The sequence below is a fragment of the Erythrolamprus reginae genome, chromosome 1 (assembly GCF_031021105.1).
Source record: "Erythrolamprus reginae isolate rEryReg1 chromosome 1, rEryReg1.hap1, whole genome shotgun sequence".
Taxonomy (NCBI): domain Eukaryota; kingdom Metazoa; phylum Chordata; class Lepidosauria; order Squamata; family Dipsadidae; genus Erythrolamprus; species Erythrolamprus reginae.
Window position 1 is genome coordinate 265,025,137 of NC_091950.1, and position 22,512 is coordinate 265,047,648.

The following is a 22,512-nucleotide window of genomic DNA, read 5'->3' on the forward strand; positions in this document are numbered from 1 at the left end:
CAAATAATTGACATCCACTGCTGGGAATCCCCGCACTCCCTAAACTGTACTTTAATTTAGTGCTTACAAAGTAAACACGATTTACAGTGAAACTTGTTGAGTTAAAAGTTCAAACTCTTGTTATTGTTGACAAATGAAGAAAGAAAAAACTAAGGTTCTTCATTTATGCAAGAAAAATCAAACGTACAGGTATAGGATAGATCCGTGATGGTGAACCTATGACATGTGTGCCCAAAGTGGCATGTGAAGCCTTGTGGCCCGGTACACATGGCCTTGCCTGTTTGTCTTCTGGGTTTCTGCAGCGCATGCATGTGTGATGATCAGCTGTCTTCCATGCAGCAGCAGTGCTGAAAAATGGTGCGCACATGCGTGCTGGCCAGCTAATCTCCAGGTGTGCATGTGTGCTAGAATCTCTCTTTGGAGAGGGGCGGCATACAAGTCTAATAAATAATAATAATAATAATAATAATAATAAATTATTAATAATAATAATAATAATGATAATAATTATTATTATTGGTCTGGAATGCAGCCACATGAGCTGTTGTGGCTGCACCTAGGTACACCCACATCACACTAACTCTCCGCGAGGTGCACTGGCCTCCAATCAGTCTCCGGATACAATTTAAGGTGTTGGTTATCACCGATAAAGCCCTACATGGCTTAGGCCCGACTATCTTCGTGGGCGCCTTCTGCTGCATAGCTCCCAGTGACTAATAAGGGCCCATAGGGTGGGTTTCTTTGGGTCCCATCGGTTAGAGCCTTCTCTGTGGCGGCCCCGACCCTCTGGAATCAACTCCCCCTCGGAGATTAGGATTGCCCCCACCCTCCTTGCCTTTCGCAAACTCCTCAAAACTCACCTCTGCCGACTCCCCCGGGCCGTTTCCCGTTTTACGCAAGGTTTGTCTGAGATGTATGATTGTTTTTTATACTCAGAGTTTTAAATTGCTTTTTATTGTTGGATTTGTACCATGTTTTGTGTTGTGACCCACTCCGAGTCTCCGGAGAGGGGCGGCATACAAATCGAATAAATCTAATCTAATCTAATCTAGACAGTTTTGGCTATGGAAGGGCCTTCTCCGTGGTGGCTCCGGCTCTGGAACCAGATACTTCTGAGGTCTGTACTGCCCCTAACCTACTGGCCTTCTGAATATCCATGAAGACTTGGCTCTGCCGGCAGGCCCGGGGCCATTGATCAATGCTTTACCACTTAGATTCAGCACAAAAAAAAAAGTGGGGTTTTAACGTTTTAAACCATCTTTTTATATTGTTTTTAATTGTTGTTTGCCGCCCAGAGTCCGGAAGGAGTTGGGCAACCTATAAATTAAATTAATAAATAATAAACAAATAAATAAAATAGCAGTGTACTGCAGCTGCCAAAAAAGCCTGTATGGTCCTAGACTGCATTAATGGGAGGGATACAAACAAGATCAAATGAAGTATTAATATCAGCAGTGGGTTGCTCATGGTTAGGCCCAGTTCAATGAACTGGTAGCAGCAGCGACAGGAGGCTCTGCCCACCTGCTCAGGATGCTTCTGCACATGTGCAGAAGTGTTGCGCCCACAAGTGCACACACGAACCAGTAGCAACGGGTTTTAGAATCCTCTACTGGTTAATACCACTTTATAATGCCTCGGTAAGACTACCCTTGGAATATTGCCTCCAATTTTGGTCACCACGATGTAAAAATGTAAAAAAGATGTTGACACTCAAGAAAGAGTACAGAGAAGAGCAATGATGATTAGGGGACCGGAGGCTAAAACATATAAAGAGTGGTTGCTGGAATTGGATATGTTACAATATCTCAAGTTGCCATAAAGAAGAGGGAGTCAGCCTATTCTACAAAGCACCTAAAGCTGGACAAGAAGATATGGATGGAAACTAATCAAGGAGAAAAGCAATGTAGAACTAAGGAGAAATTTCCTGACAGGAAATTAATCAATGGAACGACTTGTGGATGCTACAACAATGGATGTTTTAAAGAAAAGATTGGACAGCCATTTGTCTGAAGTGGTATAGGGTTTCCTATCTGAGCAGAGTGTTAGACTAGAAGACCTCTAAGGTCCATTCCAACTCTGTTATTCTGAGGACCCTTTCAGTTTTGTAAACCATAGTTTGGAAGAATCCATTGGCTAATTTGTTTTTGCTCTTCAATATTTAAAACCCTTGTCAGTTTGCATGCAAGTTGAAGGAACATGAGATTTCTACATGCATCTGGGATGCATGATTTGGCTTACAACTTAAGTAACTACATTTCTTTGCAGCGTTGCCAATGGATAGCACTGCAAGCTTCAGGTAAGCTGTTTTTTTCTCTGTACTTGCCTTTAACTTGCAGTAAAGATCTAATCCTGATTTATACTGAAAGATATTTTAATGGGTATTGTTTTTTTTCACCCAGCCAAAAATTTGCGGTTTGAATGCAACAATTAACAATTTTCTCAATGTTAGAACTAAAAATTATCATTCACTTAGGTCATTGTTTCCATATATTTTGATAGTCATTGTTTCTTAATTCTCTTTTTATAATAATTCCATTCTGTTCCTTCTTGGAATTTGAGATTCCTCAAGTTTACCAGTACTTCTCTCTGTTTTGGTTTTACATAATTGAAGACTAAAGATAGAATTCAGAATATAAAAATAAACAGTTAATGGTGAGTAAAGTTTATGTCATTTAGGTAAACTTATACCCATATTAATTTCTTTGCAGATTGTTTACTTTAAAAGGTCAGCGTATACATGGACCTGATCAATTAGAAGATAACCAATTTTATGTTGCATGTGGCAAAGAAAGATTTCAGCATTTGCCATACTGGCATCATTCTAAAGTTCCAGAAAATATTCGTCGGTAAGCTGGTCTTATCTAAACTGAACATATGTAGCTAGTTGCTGAAAACCAGCTGTAGCTGAGCCAAAAACTTTACTTTTCCTAAAGTTAAGATACAGACTTATTATTATTAGGATTGCATGTATTTTGCAGGAATTATTATTATTTCTTTTGGTGAAATGAAAACTATGAAGTTGATATGCAGATTTAATTATTAAATCATTTGTCTCTATTCTAATTTGTTTAATATTGGTTTGCTTGAATCATGTACTTATTTAATATACTGTATATGTTAACTTCATTATTAATATGTCCATAATATGTCTAATCATTTAGAGATTTTTAAAAACAATAGTGGTGTCAGGGTTCCGACAGATGCCCTAATTAAATCATGAGCCTCAAGCCAAGCTTCAAAAGAAATCCAGTTATTTACTAGGAGCTTAATACCTGCACGGACCAGGTGGAGTGAACTTTGACCTCAGTTAATTCACACTTTGCCTCTGGCTCTGTTTCCCCCTTCTCCCAATATGTGTCACCAGTCACATTCCCCAACAAAGCCGTTTCGCGGGTTATAAAAGTCACTCTCTCCGGCCACTTGTGGTTTTCCATGGAGATGACCATAACAATTTGTTTATTTATTAAAATATACTTTTTAAAAAATTAGGTGGGACAAAGACAATGAAGCGTAGCAAAGGAAGTATCTAGGGAAAATTGTGCCTGTAGGCCAGTGTTTCCCAACCTTGGCAACTTGAAGATATTTGGACTTCAACTCCCAGAATTCCCCAGCCAGCATTTGCTGGCTGGGGAATTCTGGGAGTTGAAGTCCAAATATCTTCAAGTTGCCAAGGTTGGGAAACACTGCTGTAGGCAATATGAAGAGAAATTCCAGAAATAAAGTTATGGATGGACTGCAATAATAATTCTAGGGTGTGTTATACTTAGTAATTCAGCAATGAATGGCTTTAGAACATTCCAGAATGTTCGCTTCTCTTCCAGACATTACCAGAGTTCTCTGGAACATGATGTTTTGTGGGAGATTTGACAATTTCTCAAAGTAATTACCAAACTACAATCTGGAACGGGTTTGAAAAGTAATGGGAGTGGTCTAGCTCTGAAACAGGCCTGTTTCATTCAGAACTTTGTGGGATCTGAAATGTTGTATTCCTTGATCTTTATGTACTTTCCATCCTTAACGGTTAACAGTTTAGGTGGTAAGCAGTCTGAATTGCTTCACATCAGAAAAGAAATACGGGAATGAGCACTTTCAGGACAGTATCTAGCAGTAAATACATCTCATTTACCTGAAAGATAAAATCTAGGAAGAAATTGTATGTCCAAAAACTAGATCATACACTTAAATTGAAAGCGAACAATGTTTAGTATTCAAATGTTTAGAGTTCAACTTCAGTGTTCTGCCAAAAGATGTCAGCATATTGAAAGTTTTAGTGTGACATACTGATAAATGTCTAGGGAATATGTGATGAATAATTATACTATATTAATTAAATTTAATTAAACTAAATTTGAACAAATTTAGTTTTTATCCTGGCTTTATTGATTTTTCCCCCTTAGTCCAGACGCATAAAATATTGTATACTAAAGCAAATTCTTAAATCCTAAGACGTCTCTGAAAGGTTTTCTTAATGAACTCAATTTGTATAGTCCGGAGGACAGAAGGAAAAGGGGGGACATGATCAAAACATTTAAATATGTTAAAGGGTTAAATAAGGTTCAGGAGGGAAGTGTTTTTAATAGGAAAGTGAACACAAGAACAAGGGGGCACAATCTGAAGTTAGTTAGGGGAAAGATCAAAAGCAACATGAGAAAATATTATTTTACTGAAAGAGTAGTAGATCCTTGGAACAAACTTGCAGCAGACGTGGTTGGTAAATCCACAGTAACTGAATTTAAACATGCCTGGGATAAACATATCCATTGTAAGATAAAATACAGGAAATAGTATAAGGGCAGACTAGATGGACCATGAGGTCTTTTTCTGCCGTCAGTCTTCTATGTTTCTATGTTTCTATTCTTTTACTTTTCTACTTTTAAAAAATGTTCTCATGTTCATCACTGAGATTATTATAGTTTGTGACTAAGTAATGTGAAATATATTTATGAATCAGAATGGTAGTTTTCACTCTATTAAATGAAGATAATTACAATAATATTATTTACAGTTACATTTATAAATAATTATTTCGATAAATTTTCCTTTGCATTTTAGAAATTTTTTGAATTCACTGGAACCTTCAGAAAAGCCCCCTATGAAAAAGGTAAAAATTTGTTTTAAAATACTATGAAATATGCAGTGCATATATAACATTAAGTCCTGAATACTGCTTAAGCCTTGCAGTGAAGCTAAATTTATATGAGCAAACTCTCAGTTTAAATGATTTTTAGTTACTACTCTTACTATTTTTGCATATCATGTATTACGAAATATAATACCATAGCATCACAGCACAAATGTTATTTTTCCCTTGTGGCAATGCAAAAAATCAAAATCTTGCTAAATTCCAAAGATATAATGGTTAAATATATCAACTCACTAAGCCACCATAGATTGACCCATCTTCTTTGGGGCAGCACATTAGAAGGGGTTGGAACCAGGGGCGGATTGCTCCTATCTCCTTCTACCGGTGCACTGCGCGCACAGCATGGAGAGTCTCGCATGCACATCCCCAATGTGATTTTGCTTCTGTGCATGCACAGGAAGCAAATATGCACCAAAATCTCACGAGGGGATGTGCGTGTGTCTGAAATTTTTGTGATTTTTTTTGTTTCCGTGCATGCGTGGAAGCAAAAAAATCACCGAAATCTCACATGCACAAGCATCCTTGTGAGATTTTGCTTCTGTGCATGTGCAGGAAGAAAAAAATACAAAAAATAAAGAAAAAAGATGGCGGAGCCAGAAAGACTGGCATCTGAGTGGTCATGTGCTACCGCACCGGTAAGCAACCCATCCCTGGTTGGAAGTCATGTTATCTCTGAGCTAAAGTAACAGCCTGAAGTTTGAGGACAGGGCATAAAAACCATTCAGTCCCTTGTACCTTTGAACAATTGCTGAAGAAATGATAATTAAAAATGGGTATTTTCTAACAAAGGAAAGAACTGTGCCATGTCTTCTCATTTTCCAGTCCATTTCTCTTTGTTACCTCTGGACTTTGAGTGGATGTACTATATGGTTTTACTTACTTTACATTTTACTTTTCTTTATTTTTTATTTTACTTATTTTGCCTTCAAGTCAATATTGACTCTTGGTGATTGCCTTGAATAGTCCCTGCATTTCCTTGGCAAGGTTTTGGAAGTGGTTTGCCCTTGTCTCCTTTGTAGAGCGAGAGTGATTGGCCCAATATCACCCAGTTGGCTTTGTACCCAAGGCACACCCCTCAGCCTAACAGAGAACTAATGCTGGGTCTTCCCACTTGCAATCCAACACCATAATCTCTATATCATGAGTCTCCACCCGTGGCAACTTTAAGACTTGTGGACTTCAACTCCCAAAGTTCCTCAGTCAGTTTTGAAGTCCACAAGTCTTAAATTTGCCAACTTCCTCAGTCAGCTTTGCTAGCTGAGGAACTCTGGAAGTTGAAGTCCACAAGTCTTAAAGTTGACAAGTGGAAGACCCCTGTTCTATACGGCACTGGCACTCCAGAGCAGAGAGCGAGAGAGTTCTGAATACCAAAGAAATAAATCCATCGTTTTTGGATTTGTATTTATTGCAGCTGCCTATAGAAGCACCTAAGCAAAGAGATCGCATTGTGACTCCCATAGAAGCATCAAGACAAGGAGGAGGAGATAGGCCCTCCGTTTATTATGCCAAATCTGACAAAGCAAGTCAAGAAACACAGGCTACTAGACCTGTGTCTCCCAATGATGGTAACATGACATAATGTAGCTGGTGCCTAAGATTTCAGAATGACATTGGGTCTTTTCCTACTTGCACTTAATTGTGGCACAGATTTGATATGGGAGTTAAGTCATCTTTAACTATACTAGCATTAAAATCATGTTTTGCCCTTACTCCAGGTTCAAGATGTAAAAAAATGTATTAACCTTTGTCACCTTTACTTTGGAGCAGTGTTTGTCAACCACAGTAGCTTTAAGCTGTATGGATTTCAACTCCCAGAATTTATTTATTTATTTGTTAGATTTCTATGCTGCCCCTCTCCGTAGACTTGGGGCGGCTCACAGGAACAATAAAACAATGTACGACAAATCTAATAATTTAAAAACACTAAAAACCCCATTATTAAAAACAAACATACACACAAACATACCATGCATAAATCTTCAGACAGCATGATTGGCTGAAGAATTCTGGGTCCCGAGAGGTCCGGCCCTTGGCTTCACTTTTGTAAAGTACTGCAGGGCTCTGTACTCTCTCTATGCCTTTCCAACATCTATATGGGCAAGACCATCCATCACCGAAGGTTGAGGTATTTACAGTATGCTGATGACACCCTGCTCTATACCTCTAATCTTGGTGACCCAAGTGATGCCACAGCTGCTCTTTCAGGGCGCCTGGAGGCTGTGGGAACCTGGATGGAGGGAAAACAGGCTTCGACTGGACCTTGGCAAGACCAGTGTTGGGTTACTACCCGGTACGTGCCACACTGGTAGCGAAAATGGAGCTGCGTGCACGCGTCCCATTGAGATTTTGCTTCTGTACATGCACAGGAAGCAAAATTGTGTGAAGGGGATAAGGCGCACGTGTAAGATTTTAGCATTCTTTTGCTTCTGCGCATGCGCAGAACCAAAATTCCCTGAAACTTGCTCACATGCATATCCTCATGTGAGATTTTTACTTCCTGCACATGCGGAGAAGCAAAATATTGCTGGGATGCACGCACATGCATGCTGGCGACCCAAAGCTGTGTGTGCATCGCACTGGTAGTGGAAGTACGTAGCAACCCCCGCCTGGGCAAAACTGAATATCTTTGGGTACCCGGAACTCCGGGATCTGATTCTGGATGGGGTGATACTGCCTCGGTCAGTTTCAGTCTGCAATTTGGGGGTTGTCTTGGACTTGTGACGCAGGTGGCTGTTGTAGCTAAGAGAGCTTTTGCACAACTTCCTGTTGTGCGCTAGTTGTGGCCTTTCCTGGATCAGGATTCCCTGCGGTCAGTCGCTCAGTTCCTAGTCATTTCATGATTGGAGTATTGTAATGATATCTAAATGGAGCTACTATTGAAGAGCATTTGGAGACTACAGCTGGTGCAGAGTGCAGTGGCTAGGGCAGTTTTGGGCTCACCAAGAATGGCCCTTATTTCTTTTATTTATTTATTAGATTTGTATGCCGCCCCTCTCTGTAGACTCGGGGCGGCTAACAACAATATAACCTCATAGCCCTTATAACCTCACTGCTCCACAAGTTGCGTTGATTGCTGATCTGCTTCCAGGCACTGTTCCTTATAGGCTGCGCGTATGAGCGCGCGCGCACCCCAAAATACCGCCCTGCGTGCCCTTTTCCATGAGCGCGCAGTCCCCATCCCCCTGCCAGCCCGCGGGGCGGGGGCGGGGGTGGGGAGGTGCCGGCAGCAGAAGGGAAGGGAGCCGCGGCCGCCCCTGCCTCCCCATGGTGCCCCCGGCCCCCTCGGCCTTTCGTCATTGCCGCCCGCCCGATCCGCCCCCTCTGCTCCTCCGCCGCCTCCTGCCTTTGGGCGCGGCTCCTCCCGCACCCAGAATGCACGCCCTGCCCGTCTCACAGTCCCTTTGCTGAGAGCACTTTCATCCCGGGCTCTCAGCAAGGGGGTTGCAGGAGAGGCGGGGCAGGTTGCACACGCTCCCTATCTCCATACCAGCCCACTCAGAACATTCAAAATAAGAAAAACTTTCGCCAGCGAAGGCTTTTCTTATTTTGAATGTTCCGAGTGGGCTGGTATGGAGATAGGGAGCGCGCGCAACTGCGCGCGCGCCCCCAACATTGAATATCACCTTTGCCGGCCTCTGTTGAGAGAACGCCTGCCGGCGAAGGCTTTTCTTATTTTGAATGTTCCGAATGGGCTGGTATGGAGATAGGGAGCGCGCGCAACCGCCCGCGCGCCCCCGACATTGAGTATCACCTTCACCAGCTTCCGCTGAGAAGAACTGAGAGAGAACGAGAGTGAGTGAGAGCAACAGACAGCAAGATAGAGAGAAAGTGAGAAAGAGAGAGATAGAAAGGGGGGAGAGAAAGAGATAGCAAGAGAGAGAACAAGAGAGAGAAAGAGTGAGAAAGAAAACAAGAAAGAGTGAGAGAGAGAGAGAGAGAAAGCAAGAGAGAGAGAGAGAAAACAAGAGAGAGAAAGTGAGAAAAAGAAAGACCAAGAGGGGGAAAGAGAGAGAAAGAGGGAAAGAGAAAGAAAGAGAGAGAGAGATGAGAGAGGAAGGAAGAGAGTGTGAGAGAGGAAAGAAAGCAAGAGAGAGAGAGACAGAGAAAGCAAGAGAGAGAGAAGAGTGGAAGGAAGAGATATAGAGAAATGATAGAAAAAAGGGGAGAAAAGAGAAATGAGAAAATGATTGAGGAAGAGAATGACAGGAGAGAGAAACAGAGAGAGAAGTGACTTGATTTAAAGCATATGGTAAAAGCACTTAAATAATAACAGAGAAAAAAAACCCAGCCCTCACCTGTTTTTATTAATAGTTATGTTTTTGGTTTTGCTGGTTGATTTAGTTTTAATACGGTAGTAATGGATTTTGGTTTTTTTAAATTATTAATTTCTTTTAATAAAAGGGATTTTTTTCTTATTTATCTATCTATCTATCTATCTATCTATCTATCTATCTATCTATCTATCTATCTATCTATCTATCTATCTATCTATCTATCTATTCCGCCCAGTCCCAAAGGGACTGTCGCTCAGACACTATACTTTTCCACCCACACCGGAAAAAAATTAGAGGGTACATTGCTTCCAGGTGTAATTCAATATGTTGGTAATCACCATTAAAACATTCATGGCATGACTCCAGGTTGCTTGAGGGAGCATCTGACCACCCTAGGGTTGGCTCATCCCACTCATGCTGGCAGCGGAGGTATGCTGCGGGTCGCTACAGCCCGATTATTCTGGCTGGTGGGGTCCTTCTCTGCTGTTCCTTTTCCCCCTCTGGAACATCTCCCCTCCCTCCAAATGAGGTTGGCCCCAACCTGCCTATCCTTCCCTAAGAGCCTTTCCTAAGGGCCTTTTGTAAGGACCTAAAGACCTGGTCCTGCCAGGTGGCTTGCAGCCCCAATGGGGGAACAGCACAGTTGATTGATCAATGACTGATCGAGTAACAACAGATTCCACCTCTCCCCATTCCATTCAGGCCCTCTCCACATGTCCTTGATTTTATTTTATTCTTGTTTTAAGGTAGATAGATATTTTTTTTTTATGTCTGAAAGCTGCCCAGAGTTATTTGATGGTAAGAGGAACAGCCAATAAATTTTATAGATAAATAAATAAACTATAAATAAATTTAAATCCATATATTTTCACTTTGCTGAGGTTGAGAAACACTGCTTTGGACAGAAGTCAAATGTCAGCAATGATTAGGAACAGAGTCAATAGTTATAAGATAAGGACTGCCAGTGAAAACAGAAACTTTCACATGATATTCTTTCTGAAGGGATGGATGGCAGCAGTGGGAAAAGGCCCTTTGTAATTGTACGTGTATATTCTTTTTGTGCTTGAGAAATGAACATAATTGGTGCTTACTCTTTTGGTTAAATTATATGTGACAGTAATTGCAAAACAATTGTCTCCAAATGCAAGTTTTGTTTTAAACACTTCACAGTTAGTTCTATAAGCTCAACAGAAGAATTTGCTCTTCAAGAATATTAATTCTTGTTCCTATCATTTTAAATTATTTGCCTTAAAATCAGTTGTGCAAAGAAAGAGCCTCAAAATTTACACTTAGCATAGGTACCTCTTGAGGGGCATAAGCGACTACTTAGAGATACAAGGTTGTTTTAGTTATAATTTAAGTCTCAAGATATGTAATATCATTGTTCTTTAAGAATTGTGTAGCAAAATATTATCATTATATATTACACAACCTTGATAGTCCCTTCAGACCCTTCTCATTTGCCATTGAAATTTGGGCGTAAAACCCATGGCCAAATTTCACGTATTAATGGCTTAGATCCCATATTCAGTTACTTCAAAGCTCAGGTTAGGAACCAGAATTTGACAAATGAAAAGTATTTGTGCTTAATGCACAATTATGAGAAAAAGTATACTTTTCTGGATTTTTGCATATCTTTGCTGCTGTTTTAATAAAAATTACACATAAAAGGGAACTCTGGGTGAAGAAATCACCCAAAGGTTTCAAATTTTTTCATTTTTAAAAAATAAACAGGGTCATCTGACATGTAATTTGTCAGAGGGAAAAGTTAATCCCTCTCCTTATTTGGTTGATGTAATTAAAAAGTTAATTAGGACCAACAAGTATTTCAGTAAATCATCATCTGATTTGATCCAGCTTTATATATATTACACAAACTTTGATTTTTCCTAGTGGCACGTTGTGCCTACTCAAAAGTAATTTCTGAAGACCGCTGTAGAAATAATATTGATATCTGTATCGCTGGAAGAAATTACAACATCTTATATGAAGCTTTGGAATCCACCCATGTATTATAGTCAGAAATATGGTTTTAAAATGAAAAGAGTTAGAACAATAGGGAACAGCTATCCTGTCAAAATCTCTCCAAGAGCACAACATAAATTTGTCCAGAAAGTCACCCGGAACATTATCGAAAGACGTGCAGGCTTCTCTAACCTTTGTTTAAAATAAGTTTATAGGACTTCGACATCAAGAAAAGAGAACAAAACTGAGCAAACATGAAATCCATGCGAGAATAGCAAGACAGAAGTTATGTCTCATAAATGAACATTAATGCTCATCTCAAGTTTGGAAGAAATGTATCTGGATGACTCTCCAGACTTGTGAAGGAATGTTCTGCGGACAGATAAATCAAAAGTACAGCTTTTCAAGCTAACATGAGGTTATGGCTATTAGAACCCAAGCATGGTATTCCACAACAAGAGTATCACACCTCTTGTCAATCAGAGAGATGGTAGTATCATAGTTTAGGGACACTTTGCTGCTTTAGAATCTGGATATGTCACTATTTAAAGGAAGGGGGATTCTGTTTGTTTTGGAAGGTTTCACAGAAGAATATTAGACCTTTTGTCTACTAAGTAGAAACCATAAGGTAGTGATCCCAAACGTACAAGTAAGTCTCCAAGAAGCATGGATAAAGAAAAACAAACTAATTGATTTGGAATGAAAAATATCAACTTCGTTAACATCACATAAACATTACAGCAGGCACTGAAGTGTGTGGGTCATTCTAGAAAACCTTCTACTACTGAAATGAAATAGTTTGCCATGGAGAATTGGCTAACGTCCCTATTTAGTGATGTGAAGGACTGAACATTTGGTTGCAGTTATTTATTTATTTATTTATTTATTTTATTAGATTTGTATGCCGCCCCTCTCCGAAGACTCGGGGCGGCTAACAACAATATAAAAAGACAATGTAAACAAATATAATATTAAAAACAATCTAAAAAAACCCCAATTTAGAGAACCACTCATACATACAAGCATACCATGTATAAATTCTATAAGCCTAGGGGGAAGGAAAATTTCAATTCCCCCATGCCTGACGACAGAGGTGGGTTTTAAGGAGCTTGTGAAAGGCAAGGAGGGTGGGGGCAACTCTGATATCTGGGGGGTGCTGGTTCCAGAGGGTCAGGGCCGCCACAGAGAAGGCTCTCCTCCTGGGTCCTGCCAAACGACATTGCTTAGTTATCATCAAACTTAAGAGAGGTACAACTAATAACCGAAACGAAGGCTATTAAATATTGACCAGAGCGATGAACATCAAAGAACTTATTTATTGGAACAGAAAAACAGCAACCCTAATAGCAAGAATAGCAAGCAGGAAGTCGAATGGAAGAATAACCTCAGCCACATCTGACAGCATTTTTATATGGGTTTTCAGGCGTGGTAGCCAATCAGGCGTGCCCAAACTCCCGCTTCCCAGTAGCGGCCAATAATAAAGGGCTGACTGTTTCTAAGGTCGCAACAAAGGTAGCAGTGAATCTCTGACAGTGCTAGAAAACACGTTAGATGACCTTTTTTTTGATGCATTCATTCTTTTTATGTCTCTGCAGATCCACATAAGGAGAGCCAGGTTGGTTAAGGCAGTGTTTCCCAACCTTGGGAACTTGAAGATATTTGGACTTCAACTCCCAGAATTCCCCAGCCAGCATTCGCTGGTTGGGGAATTCTGGGAGTTGAAGTCCAGATATCTTCAAGCTGCCAAGGTTGGGAAACACTGGGTTAAGGGATCAGGCTAGAAGGAGATTATGACCTTTTCCTACCTGAGGCACAAACTCAGCTGGGTGGTCCTTGGCTCCTATCTCTCTCTCAGACCTGGGAAAGAGGCAGTGGCAAACCACTTCTGAAAAAACCTTGCCAAGAAAACTGCAGGGATTACTCTTCAGATTTAAAGGCACCCAAAAATTAGCGTAGCTGTAATAAATAACAAAGTGGATAATGCTGAAGCATTTTTTTAAAAGTGTAAGCTAATGCCCCCTAAAGTATTGTATTATACTACCGCAATATTGAAAAATTAGCAACTGTTCAAAAAACAGTATCAAAGGTGATATTCTGCTGGTTCATACCGGTTCGGGTGAACCAGTAGCGGTGATTGCCCTGGTGCTATATCATTCTATTTAGGCTCCTTTAGAAGTCGCGTGCAAGGAGCACCCACAAGCACAACACATGTGCGAAAGGACATGTGTGTGTGTGTACGCACACGCTCTCACACGCGAGCTGGTAGGGAAATTAAGTGAATATACCACTTCTGCACAGTGCGTGCTTTTCTAATAGGAGTCTTCCTATTTCAATGAACAATTCACTTTCATTGATGTGTATACTTTTGTTGCTTTTTTATTCTACTCACTTTGGTTTTTTGATTTTAGAAAACAGTTGCAAAAATTCAAGGCTTACAGTAGTTCCTTTTTTGTGTATTTGAGTTTTAGGCAGTCCAAAAAGGATCAATTTGCCTTGAAATACTAATTGAACCCACACGTACAAAATAAAGCTGAATAATATCTCCTTTTGCTTACTCGTTTACTAATAAGGATGATTCATAATGTAAAAAATACTAACTCTAATAATAATTATTAGACTAGTTACTAAAAAATGAGGTTCAAATACACTGCTCAAAAAAAATAAAGGGAACACTTAAAAAGTAGATTACACTGATCCCTCATTTTTCGCTGGGGATGCGTTCCAAGACCACCCGTGAAAAATGAATTTCCATGAAGTAGAGGAAAGATATTTTTTTATGTATTTAACAAATATTTGGACTTTTAAAACCCACCCTTTGCATTAAACAGTCATTCTATAATGTTTCTCAGCTGGAACTACATGTGATATCCTACCAGTTTCTTTAATAGAGTACAGTAGAAGAACTGTAGAAGGATTTTATGAATTTTTAATGGATTTAATGGATTTAAGCCATCTTTGAAAACCCGTGAAATAGCGAATCCATGAAAGATGAACCGTGAAGTAGTGAGGGATTACTGTATAACTTCAAGTAAATCAAACTTCTGTGAAATCAAACTGTCCACTTAGGAAGCAACACTGATTGACAGTCAATTTCAAATGCTGTTGCTTACTCGTTTAGTTGTGCAAATGAAATATTCAATGAGAATATTTCATTCATTCAGATCTAGGATGTGTTATTTGAGTGCTTTTATTTTTTTGAGCAGTATATTTGTTAGCTACAAATGACACTTAGCAAAACAATGTAGCTGCACTTTTCACTTATAGACATGTATATGTACAATGTCTATGTTAGTAATTCCATAAAGTAAGATAAACAGGGTTTTTAAATTAATTTATTTTCAGTGCGTAGTGTCTATATAGCTCATCAATCTCCGACAGAAATTGAAGGGGCTCGTGAGATTCAAGAAGACAAAGATGTTAAAGTGGAAATCCCCATTGATCAGGTCAGTTTAGATTTTGTTTTTCTGAATGAATGTATTAGGATTTTGTTTCTCAACTGCTCTTGTTATTTTTTTTAGGACTAGTAATAAAGTCAAAATGTTTTTGTAAAGGACCTAACATCTTGTCAACTAGATCTCCATTTCAGATTTTAAGTAGCAGACAACATTTTTTTTTTTTAAGTGAGGGAGAGTGGTTTTTTAGGTGAACATAAATGATTAGCCGCCCTGAGTCTTCGGTGAGGGGCGGCATACAAATCTAATAAATAATAAAAACAATAATGAGAAAACACAGCCACTGGTATTAATATGTATACCAGAGGTGGGATTCAGCAGTACCAGAGAACTGCTAGTGGAAGTACCAGAGAACTGCTAGCAGAAAGTTTGAGTAGTTTGGGGAACCGGTAAATAACACCTGGCTGGCTCCACGCCCATCTATTCTCTGCTTCCCAGCTGATTGGGAAGAAATGGGGATTTTGCAGTATCCTTCTTGTGGAGTGGGGAGGGAATGGAGATTTTGCAGTATCCTTGCTCTGCCACGCCCACCAAGCCAGGCCCACATAATAGGTAGTAAAAGTTTTTGAATCCTACCTATACTCAAAAAAACAGTCTATGCTATATCTTCAGAAATAAAATACTATGGATGTGAAAATCTTAGGAAGTCTCTGACTTTGTAGATTCATCTCTACCTTTGGTATTATTATTTGGCCTAATTCTACTTCAAGACTCTTGAGCACTGACTTATGTAATGAGTCATAGTCATACCTTGTTTATTAAGAGGATTTCCAGATGAATGACTTTTCTTACTGGTCTAAAGATACTATTCCATCTTCAAAGATGGATGGTGTTCATATTTTTGCTGCCATCTACTGGCCAGGTATGGTTGTGACCCTTATTTCAAAGAAGCAGCAGTATACAGTATATTTTATAATCATCTTTAAATTCTACTGGTTGTCTATTGCCCGGATTTTGATATTCCATTATTAAAGGTAGAGCATTACAAAAAAAGCCCACACTTTTTTTCTGACCAAACACAATCATTACTAAGAACTGCCTTTTTGATTTTGCTTGTACCAAATAGAAAAATCAGTTTTTAAAAGCTAAATAGAACATGGCTTATTTTCTGATTGTGATAAAGTTATGCCAGAAAGCTTATGCTTTGTTTTTTTTCCTGGTCATTTAAATTGTAACTGGATTTTATTCTAATAAAGTCTGTAGCTGAGGTTTTCCAGAACAAGGAAATTTATTCATATCCTGGGATTATAATAAAACATATTAGTTTTCTTAACTGGTTTTTCAACATTAGAAAGTAATATAAGGTGTTTAAACTTCAGTGCTTTTAGTGGAAATAAATCACTGCTTGTCTTTTATTCCTTATTTGTGATTAAATAATATAGGGTAAATTTCATTTTACTGAATTCTATTCATGCAAATCTTAAACAAGATTTATTTCTAAGCAAAGATGTAGCAGAGAACGTCCAAAATTAGAAAAGGTATTTGCATCTTGAAATTAGAAAACAGCAGGTTACTTGTTTTTTGTTAATTATTTTTACAGCATTTGAATTGATATTGGTTACTTCAAATGAAATCTCAGGTATAAATACTTTTTTGTCAGTTTGTTATTGTTCTGTCGGGCTCTCTGGTAGACTCCTCCCAAAAATTCACAGGTACAAATTTCAGACACACACACATTTGAAAATTCAAAACAATGTTCTTTATAATGAAAATTCCCTTAACCTAAGCCCTCTTTTGGTATAGCAAAGAGCACTCCTCTCCAAACTGGTAATTTGTACAAGTCCCTTATCAGTTCTGTGATACTTAGCTTGCAGCTGTGAGGCAATTCACAGTCCTTCTTTTTTCACAAAGTGAAACACACTTTGATCTGGTTTAGTTTCAAAGCTGGAAAAATCAGCACACAAAAGGTCAAAGTCAGTGAAGCAGTCACGAAACACAACGATCAGATAATCCTCCACAATGGCCAAACCCACAGGCTACTATTTATAGCAGCCTCACTAATCACCACAGCCCCACCCAACCACAGGTGGCCTCATTTTCTTTGATAATAATCTCTCAGTTGTTGCTGCCTATGCATCGCTCTCCGCATGCGTGGCTGTATCATTAACTCTTGTTCTGAATCCAAGGAGGAGCTAGATAATTGATCTCCTTCTGAGCTGTCTGCCACACTCTCCTCCTCCCTGTCACTCATGTCTTCTTGGTCAGAGGAGCCTTCATCAGCAGATTCCATGGGGGGGGGTGGCAAAACAGGCTTGCAGCATGTGGATGTCTCCCCCACATCCACAGTCCTTGGGGCAGGAGCTGGGCCAGAGCTAACCACAACAGTTATTATTACAGTTGATGCAGGTTTTGTGTTGATATTGTTACTTGAAAGAAGCGAGTCTTAGGTTTGCTACGTAGAAAGTTTATTCCAACTGCTGTTTTTCCTTAATCTGTAATTTAAAAAAGATGAAAGTTGTTTATATAAATCTGAATTGGAATTTATGTTATCCAAGGTTCCAGCTGAGATCATCCAGGATGAGGAGATTTATGCAGATCCCGGGAGTATAAAAGAGCAGGTCTGTTTTGTTTTTTGTTTATTTGTTGTTGTTTTAAGCAATGGGGAATTGTAAAAAGAAATCCTGAAGATAACTTAAAAGTTTTTTTCATTTGAAAACCAAAAATTGTTAGCCGCCCTGTATCCCATTGGAATAATCATAAATAAATAAATAAATAAAAGAATCTTAGCAACTAAAATCATGTAGGATATTTGTCATTTGCATTTGCGACCTTCAGGGTTGTTAACAAAGGGCAAAAAGTAAAGTATTTTTTTTTTAAATAGCAGAACAAAGTTACTTTTCTTTCATTCATAATAATATAGGAAAACTTTGATTCATTTCCATCTTTTATGCAAATGTAACTAGAATTTATCTTACCAAGGCTCCATCTGAGATTGTTCAGGATCAGACAATTGATGCTAAGAATATAGAGGAACAGGTTAGTTTGACTTTTATTTTTTATAATGCCAGAAAGCAAACGTAGATGTTTAACATGAAATCTCTGCTTTGGGTGCTTGCTTCCTAGTTTAAAAGAAGAAATGAACATAAAATTAAAAAAAACTACTGGTATATGATAATTGATCAGATTAACAGCTGGAAAAAAAAAAATCAGCCCAGACATTGTGCCAGTCACTTCAACTGAAGGGTAGCATAGTTTCAGGAATATTGAAATTTATGTTCTTAAGAATTAACTGTTTAATGGTTTAGGCATGTTTTGCAAGAGAGCACAACTATATGATTTCTATTTAATTTACTTTTTATGTTTACATAAAAATATTTAGTATACATTTTAAGTATAATTTCAATCTCATTTCTGTTTTATTCAACTCAGTCGCAGTTTTAAGTGTGTGCTTTTCCAAAAGGCAACTGGACTTTCTTGGGGGTTTTTCTTTGAAAAAGTTAGTTCCCAAGAACTGAAGAAGCTTCTTGGATGAGAAGTGAAATGTTTTCAAAGGAAAAAAAACCCAAAAGGATCCAATTGCCCTTTGGAAAAGCCTTTCTGAGACAAACTGCTGAATCACAATGACAAAAATAGTATACCCCCACATCCCCGGAGTTTCAGCCATTTGAGACATGCATGTAACATCACATGGAACAGGGACAGGGCTTGCATCAGAACATTACAACACTGCTTTGTCCAAATTGCCTCCTTGTATGGGTGCACAAGGCTACATAATTCAGCCCTGGCAGATGGTCGTCCGCTAAGGACAGGAGGAATCTTTATATGGAGAGCGAAAACGTTGTGCTTATCCTCCAAAGGATTTTAGCCATAGCAATTTTGACCATTGTCTCTCTGGCCTTCCTCAAATATCATGGAAGGTAGAGGAGGGTGGACAGTCTTTCTTGCCACAGTTGTTAATCATTGCAATTGTTAAATTAGTAACATATTTGTTAAGTGGATTTGGCTTCTTCGTTGACTTGAGTTGTCACAGAGACCAGTTGACAAGCACCCAAATTTTGATCATGTAACCGTGGGGATGCTGCAAAGATCATAAGTGTAAAAAAAACCCCAAACACATATGGTCATAAGCTTGAAATAAGTCACAAGTGTGAAAAACCTAGAGTCATAAGTCACTTTTTTCCAATGGCCATTGCAACTTTGAACTGTCACTGAATGAAAGTTAAGGACTATCTGTGCTTGAAGCAAATGGTTGCAAGTCTCAAGCACTTGAGACTTTTAAGTTATAACCAGCACATAGTAATGTAAGCAGCAACTAAAGCACCAGCTATAGGTCTGATGTTTCATGTTTCAAGCCCTACATGGCATCGGGACAGAATACCTACGGGACCGCCTCCTGCCGCATGAATCTCAGTGACTGGTTAGGTCCCACAGAGTTGACCTTCTCCAGGCCCCGTCAACTAGACGATGTTGGTTGACGGGGCCTAGGCTAAGAGCCTTCTCTGTGGGGGGCCCTGCCCTCTGCAATCAACCCTGCCCGGAGATTCGTACTGTCCCCACACTCCTTGCCTTCCGCAAGAGTCTCAAGACTAACTTATATCGCCAGGCTTGGGGACATTAGATTCTTGTCCTCTGGCCGATGAATGGACTGAGAGAAACAGATTGAATGGCAATGACTGGTTTTTTATGGTTTTTAGTTTTATATTTTATATTTAATTAATTGGAGCCGAAATGTTATGTATTGTTTAATTATATGCTGTGAGCCGCCCCAAGTCCTCGGAAAGGGGTGGCATAAAAGTCCAGTAAATAAATAAATAAATGATTGGTTTGGGCCATAAAGCATGAGCACAAGATTGTTTTGGCTTTTATACAGGCTTCCTCTAGCTTGTTATTCTAGTACTAGGTACTATTCATTTTTATTGCAAGATATTTTTTAAATAACAGTAACCTAGAGTGTTGTTTATTGTAGAACCTAAAACACAATAAAAAGCTATATTGAGCTATAATGGATAAGATGTAGCAAATGTACCTCTTAGATTAAAAGACTAAAAAGTGGAAAGGTTAATTCTTACTGCTTTTTTCCTGTAGGCAAAAGAAGGTGAGCAACTGCAGGTTAGTTATTAATTTTTTTTCCAGTTGCTAAAATTTATGAAATCTAAAATTCTTGAGTTGGGAAATTATGCTCTTTGCTTTATAGTCCTTTTATATCTGTAAAACATTTGCTTTGGCAAAATTACAAAACATTTGCTTCTATTGGATTAAGCAAGGAATGTGATTTAAATACTTGCTAAAATCCATTTGAATAATTTATTACTATTGATTACTTCAGCAATCTACTATCAGTGAAAGAGTACCTTTTAATTAACAATGCCAAATCTGCCAATAAAGTGCATATTGCTTGATGAAGCATTTTGTCTCCCACTGAAATTGTGTGACTTTAAAAAATTAAATCTATATTGATTTTCTGATTGGTTTTCCATGGACTACCCACAAATCCTTTTAAGTGAATATCTCTGCTTATTTTCGAAACACAACTTCGTGCCTACAGTTATATACAGTATTTTAGAATTTCTACCAAAGATTATCTGATATTAATTCACTGTAATTATGCATCAGCTGAAATCTGAAGAGATGTGTAGAACTACTGTAACTTGCAATTCAAGTTTTTAATCTAGGTTTCTTCTCGGTATGCAATTAAAATTTTGGCACAGTTCTACACATGCCCATTAATGGATTAATTTTATGTAGAATATTGTAACATCATAAATAGCTAATATGCTTAAGAAATATTTATGCTGAATATAAACTATGTCTGGAAATTTTAGAGTAAGATTTTTAGTATACATGATCAAAAGATGGTTTGATCTGACACATAATTCTTCTGGATGAAGAAAAATATAATTAATACATTTTAAAAATTTTCTATTTCCTTGGTTTTAAAGAATATCATGCATTCTCATAGTCTATATTTAATGTACAGTGGTACCTCTACTTACAAACTTAATTCGTTCCGTGCCCAGGTTCGTAAGTAGAAAAGTTCGTAAGAAGAGGCAATTTTTCCCATAGAAATCAATGTAAAAGTGAATAATGCATACAAACCAATTAGGAAAATCCAAAACTTTAAGGCTTAAAAAAAAAAGTGGTGACCGAAGGAAGTGGCAGGCGAGAGGTAATTTTGGAAGCGAGATCAGGCAGAGAACAAAGCAGTGAGAGAAGGGCATTTAGAAGTAATATCAGGCAGAGAACGTAGCAGCAGGAGAAGGGCATTTAGAAGGGATATCAGGCAGAGAATGTAGCAGCAGGCGAGTGGCATTTTGGAAGTGAGTCTGAGGAGCTATCTGCAGCCGCCCGATCTTGCTTCAAAATCCCCCTCACCTGCTCCTACTGGAAATGTTAGGAGTCTCCTACTGGGACTCCTCTGGGAATTCCTGCATTTTGTGCTTGCCGTCCCTCTGAAGCGCCTGTCATTCTGCTGCAGGGATCTCCCTTTGCTTCCCCCTGCTTGCCGGCGCCACTGGGATGCTCCGCCTCTGGATTTCTGTTGCTGACCAAAACACCTGTCATTCTGCTGCAGGGATCTCCCTTTGCTTCTCCCCCCGCTGGGAATGCAGCAGAATCCCTGCAGCAGAATGACAGGCATTTCAGCCAGCAACGGAAGTCCAGAGGCAGAGCATCCCAGCAAAGGGAGATCCCTGCAGCAGAATGACAGGCTCTTCAGACGGGTGGCAAGCACGAAATGCAGAGATTGCCAGCGGGGGGAAGCAAAGGGAGATCCCTGCAGCAGAATGGCAGGCGCTTCGGCCAGCATCGGAAGTCCAGAGGCGGAGCATCCCAGCGGTGCCGGCAAGCAGGGGGAAGCAAAGGGAGATCCCTGCAGCAGAATGAGAGGCGCTTCAGACGGATGGCAAGCATGAAATGCAGGGATTCCCAGCGGGGGGAAGCAAAGGGAGATCCCTACAGCAGAATGACAGGCGTTTTGACCAGCAACGGAAGTCTGGAGGCAGAGCATCCCAGCGGTGCCGGCAAATGGGGGGAAGCAAAGGGGGATCCCTGCAGAATCATAGGCGCTTCAGACGGACGGCAAGCACGAAATGTAGGGATTCCCAGGAGGGGGAAGCAAAGGAAGATCCCTGCAGCAGAATGACAGGTACTTTGGCCGGCAACGGAAGTCCGGAGGCAGAGCATCCCAGTGGCGCCAGTTCAGGTTCGTAAGGAGAAAATGGTTTGTGAGAAGAGGCAAAAAAGTCTTAAACACCGGGTTCGTATCTTGAAAAGTTTGTTAGTAGAGGTGTTCGTAAGTAGTGGTACCATTGTACAACTTATTATTGCTCTCAAACAATCACATCCTTTATCTCTCACTCTCTTGAAATCCCACTCAATATTTTTTGCATTTGGTTTTGAAGACTATAGACTATTATATAATGTCTGTGTGACATAAGAAGGCCTTTGGCACCATTATAAATAAAAATGATTTTGCACATAAATTTCTGACTCAAAACCTTTTAGTTCAAAATGGTGCAAATTCTAAATATTTTCTACATTATTGGAAAGGCTGGAATCTCTGTGAAAGGAAAAGAAAAATCTTTTTTTTTACTAGTTGACCTAGCGCTCCTTACTGAAACTCTGCCATTTGTCGGGGAGAATGGCTGCAGAAGTTTCGACAGGAAAAAAAGAGTAAAGAACCCGGAAAGCCAAACTATAACTGTGTGTGCTTGTTTGAGTATGTGTATTTGTGTGTGTA

General features: G+C 39.3%; 1 protein-coding gene across 1 annotated transcript in view; it reads left to right on the forward strand.

The window, feature by feature from the left end:
* Positions 1 to 22,512, forward strand: part of DCDC2C (doublecortin domain containing 2C) — a 56,660-nt gene that overhangs the window by 20,376 nt on the left and 13,772 nt on the right. The window contains exons 7-13 of the mRNA XM_070762692.1: positions 2,709 to 2,846; positions 5,053 to 5,101; positions 6,555 to 6,708; positions 14,725 to 14,825; positions 17,330 to 17,392; positions 17,754 to 17,810; positions 19,860 to 19,883. Coding sequence (XP_070618793.1) covers positions 2,709 to 2,846; positions 5,053 to 5,101; positions 6,555 to 6,708; positions 14,725 to 14,825; positions 17,330 to 17,392; positions 17,754 to 17,810; positions 19,860 to 19,883 — 586 coding nt within the window. The remainder of the gene's footprint in view (positions 1 to 2,708; positions 2,847 to 5,052; positions 5,102 to 6,554; positions 6,709 to 14,724; positions 14,826 to 17,329; positions 17,393 to 17,753; positions 17,811 to 19,859; positions 19,884 to 22,512) is intronic.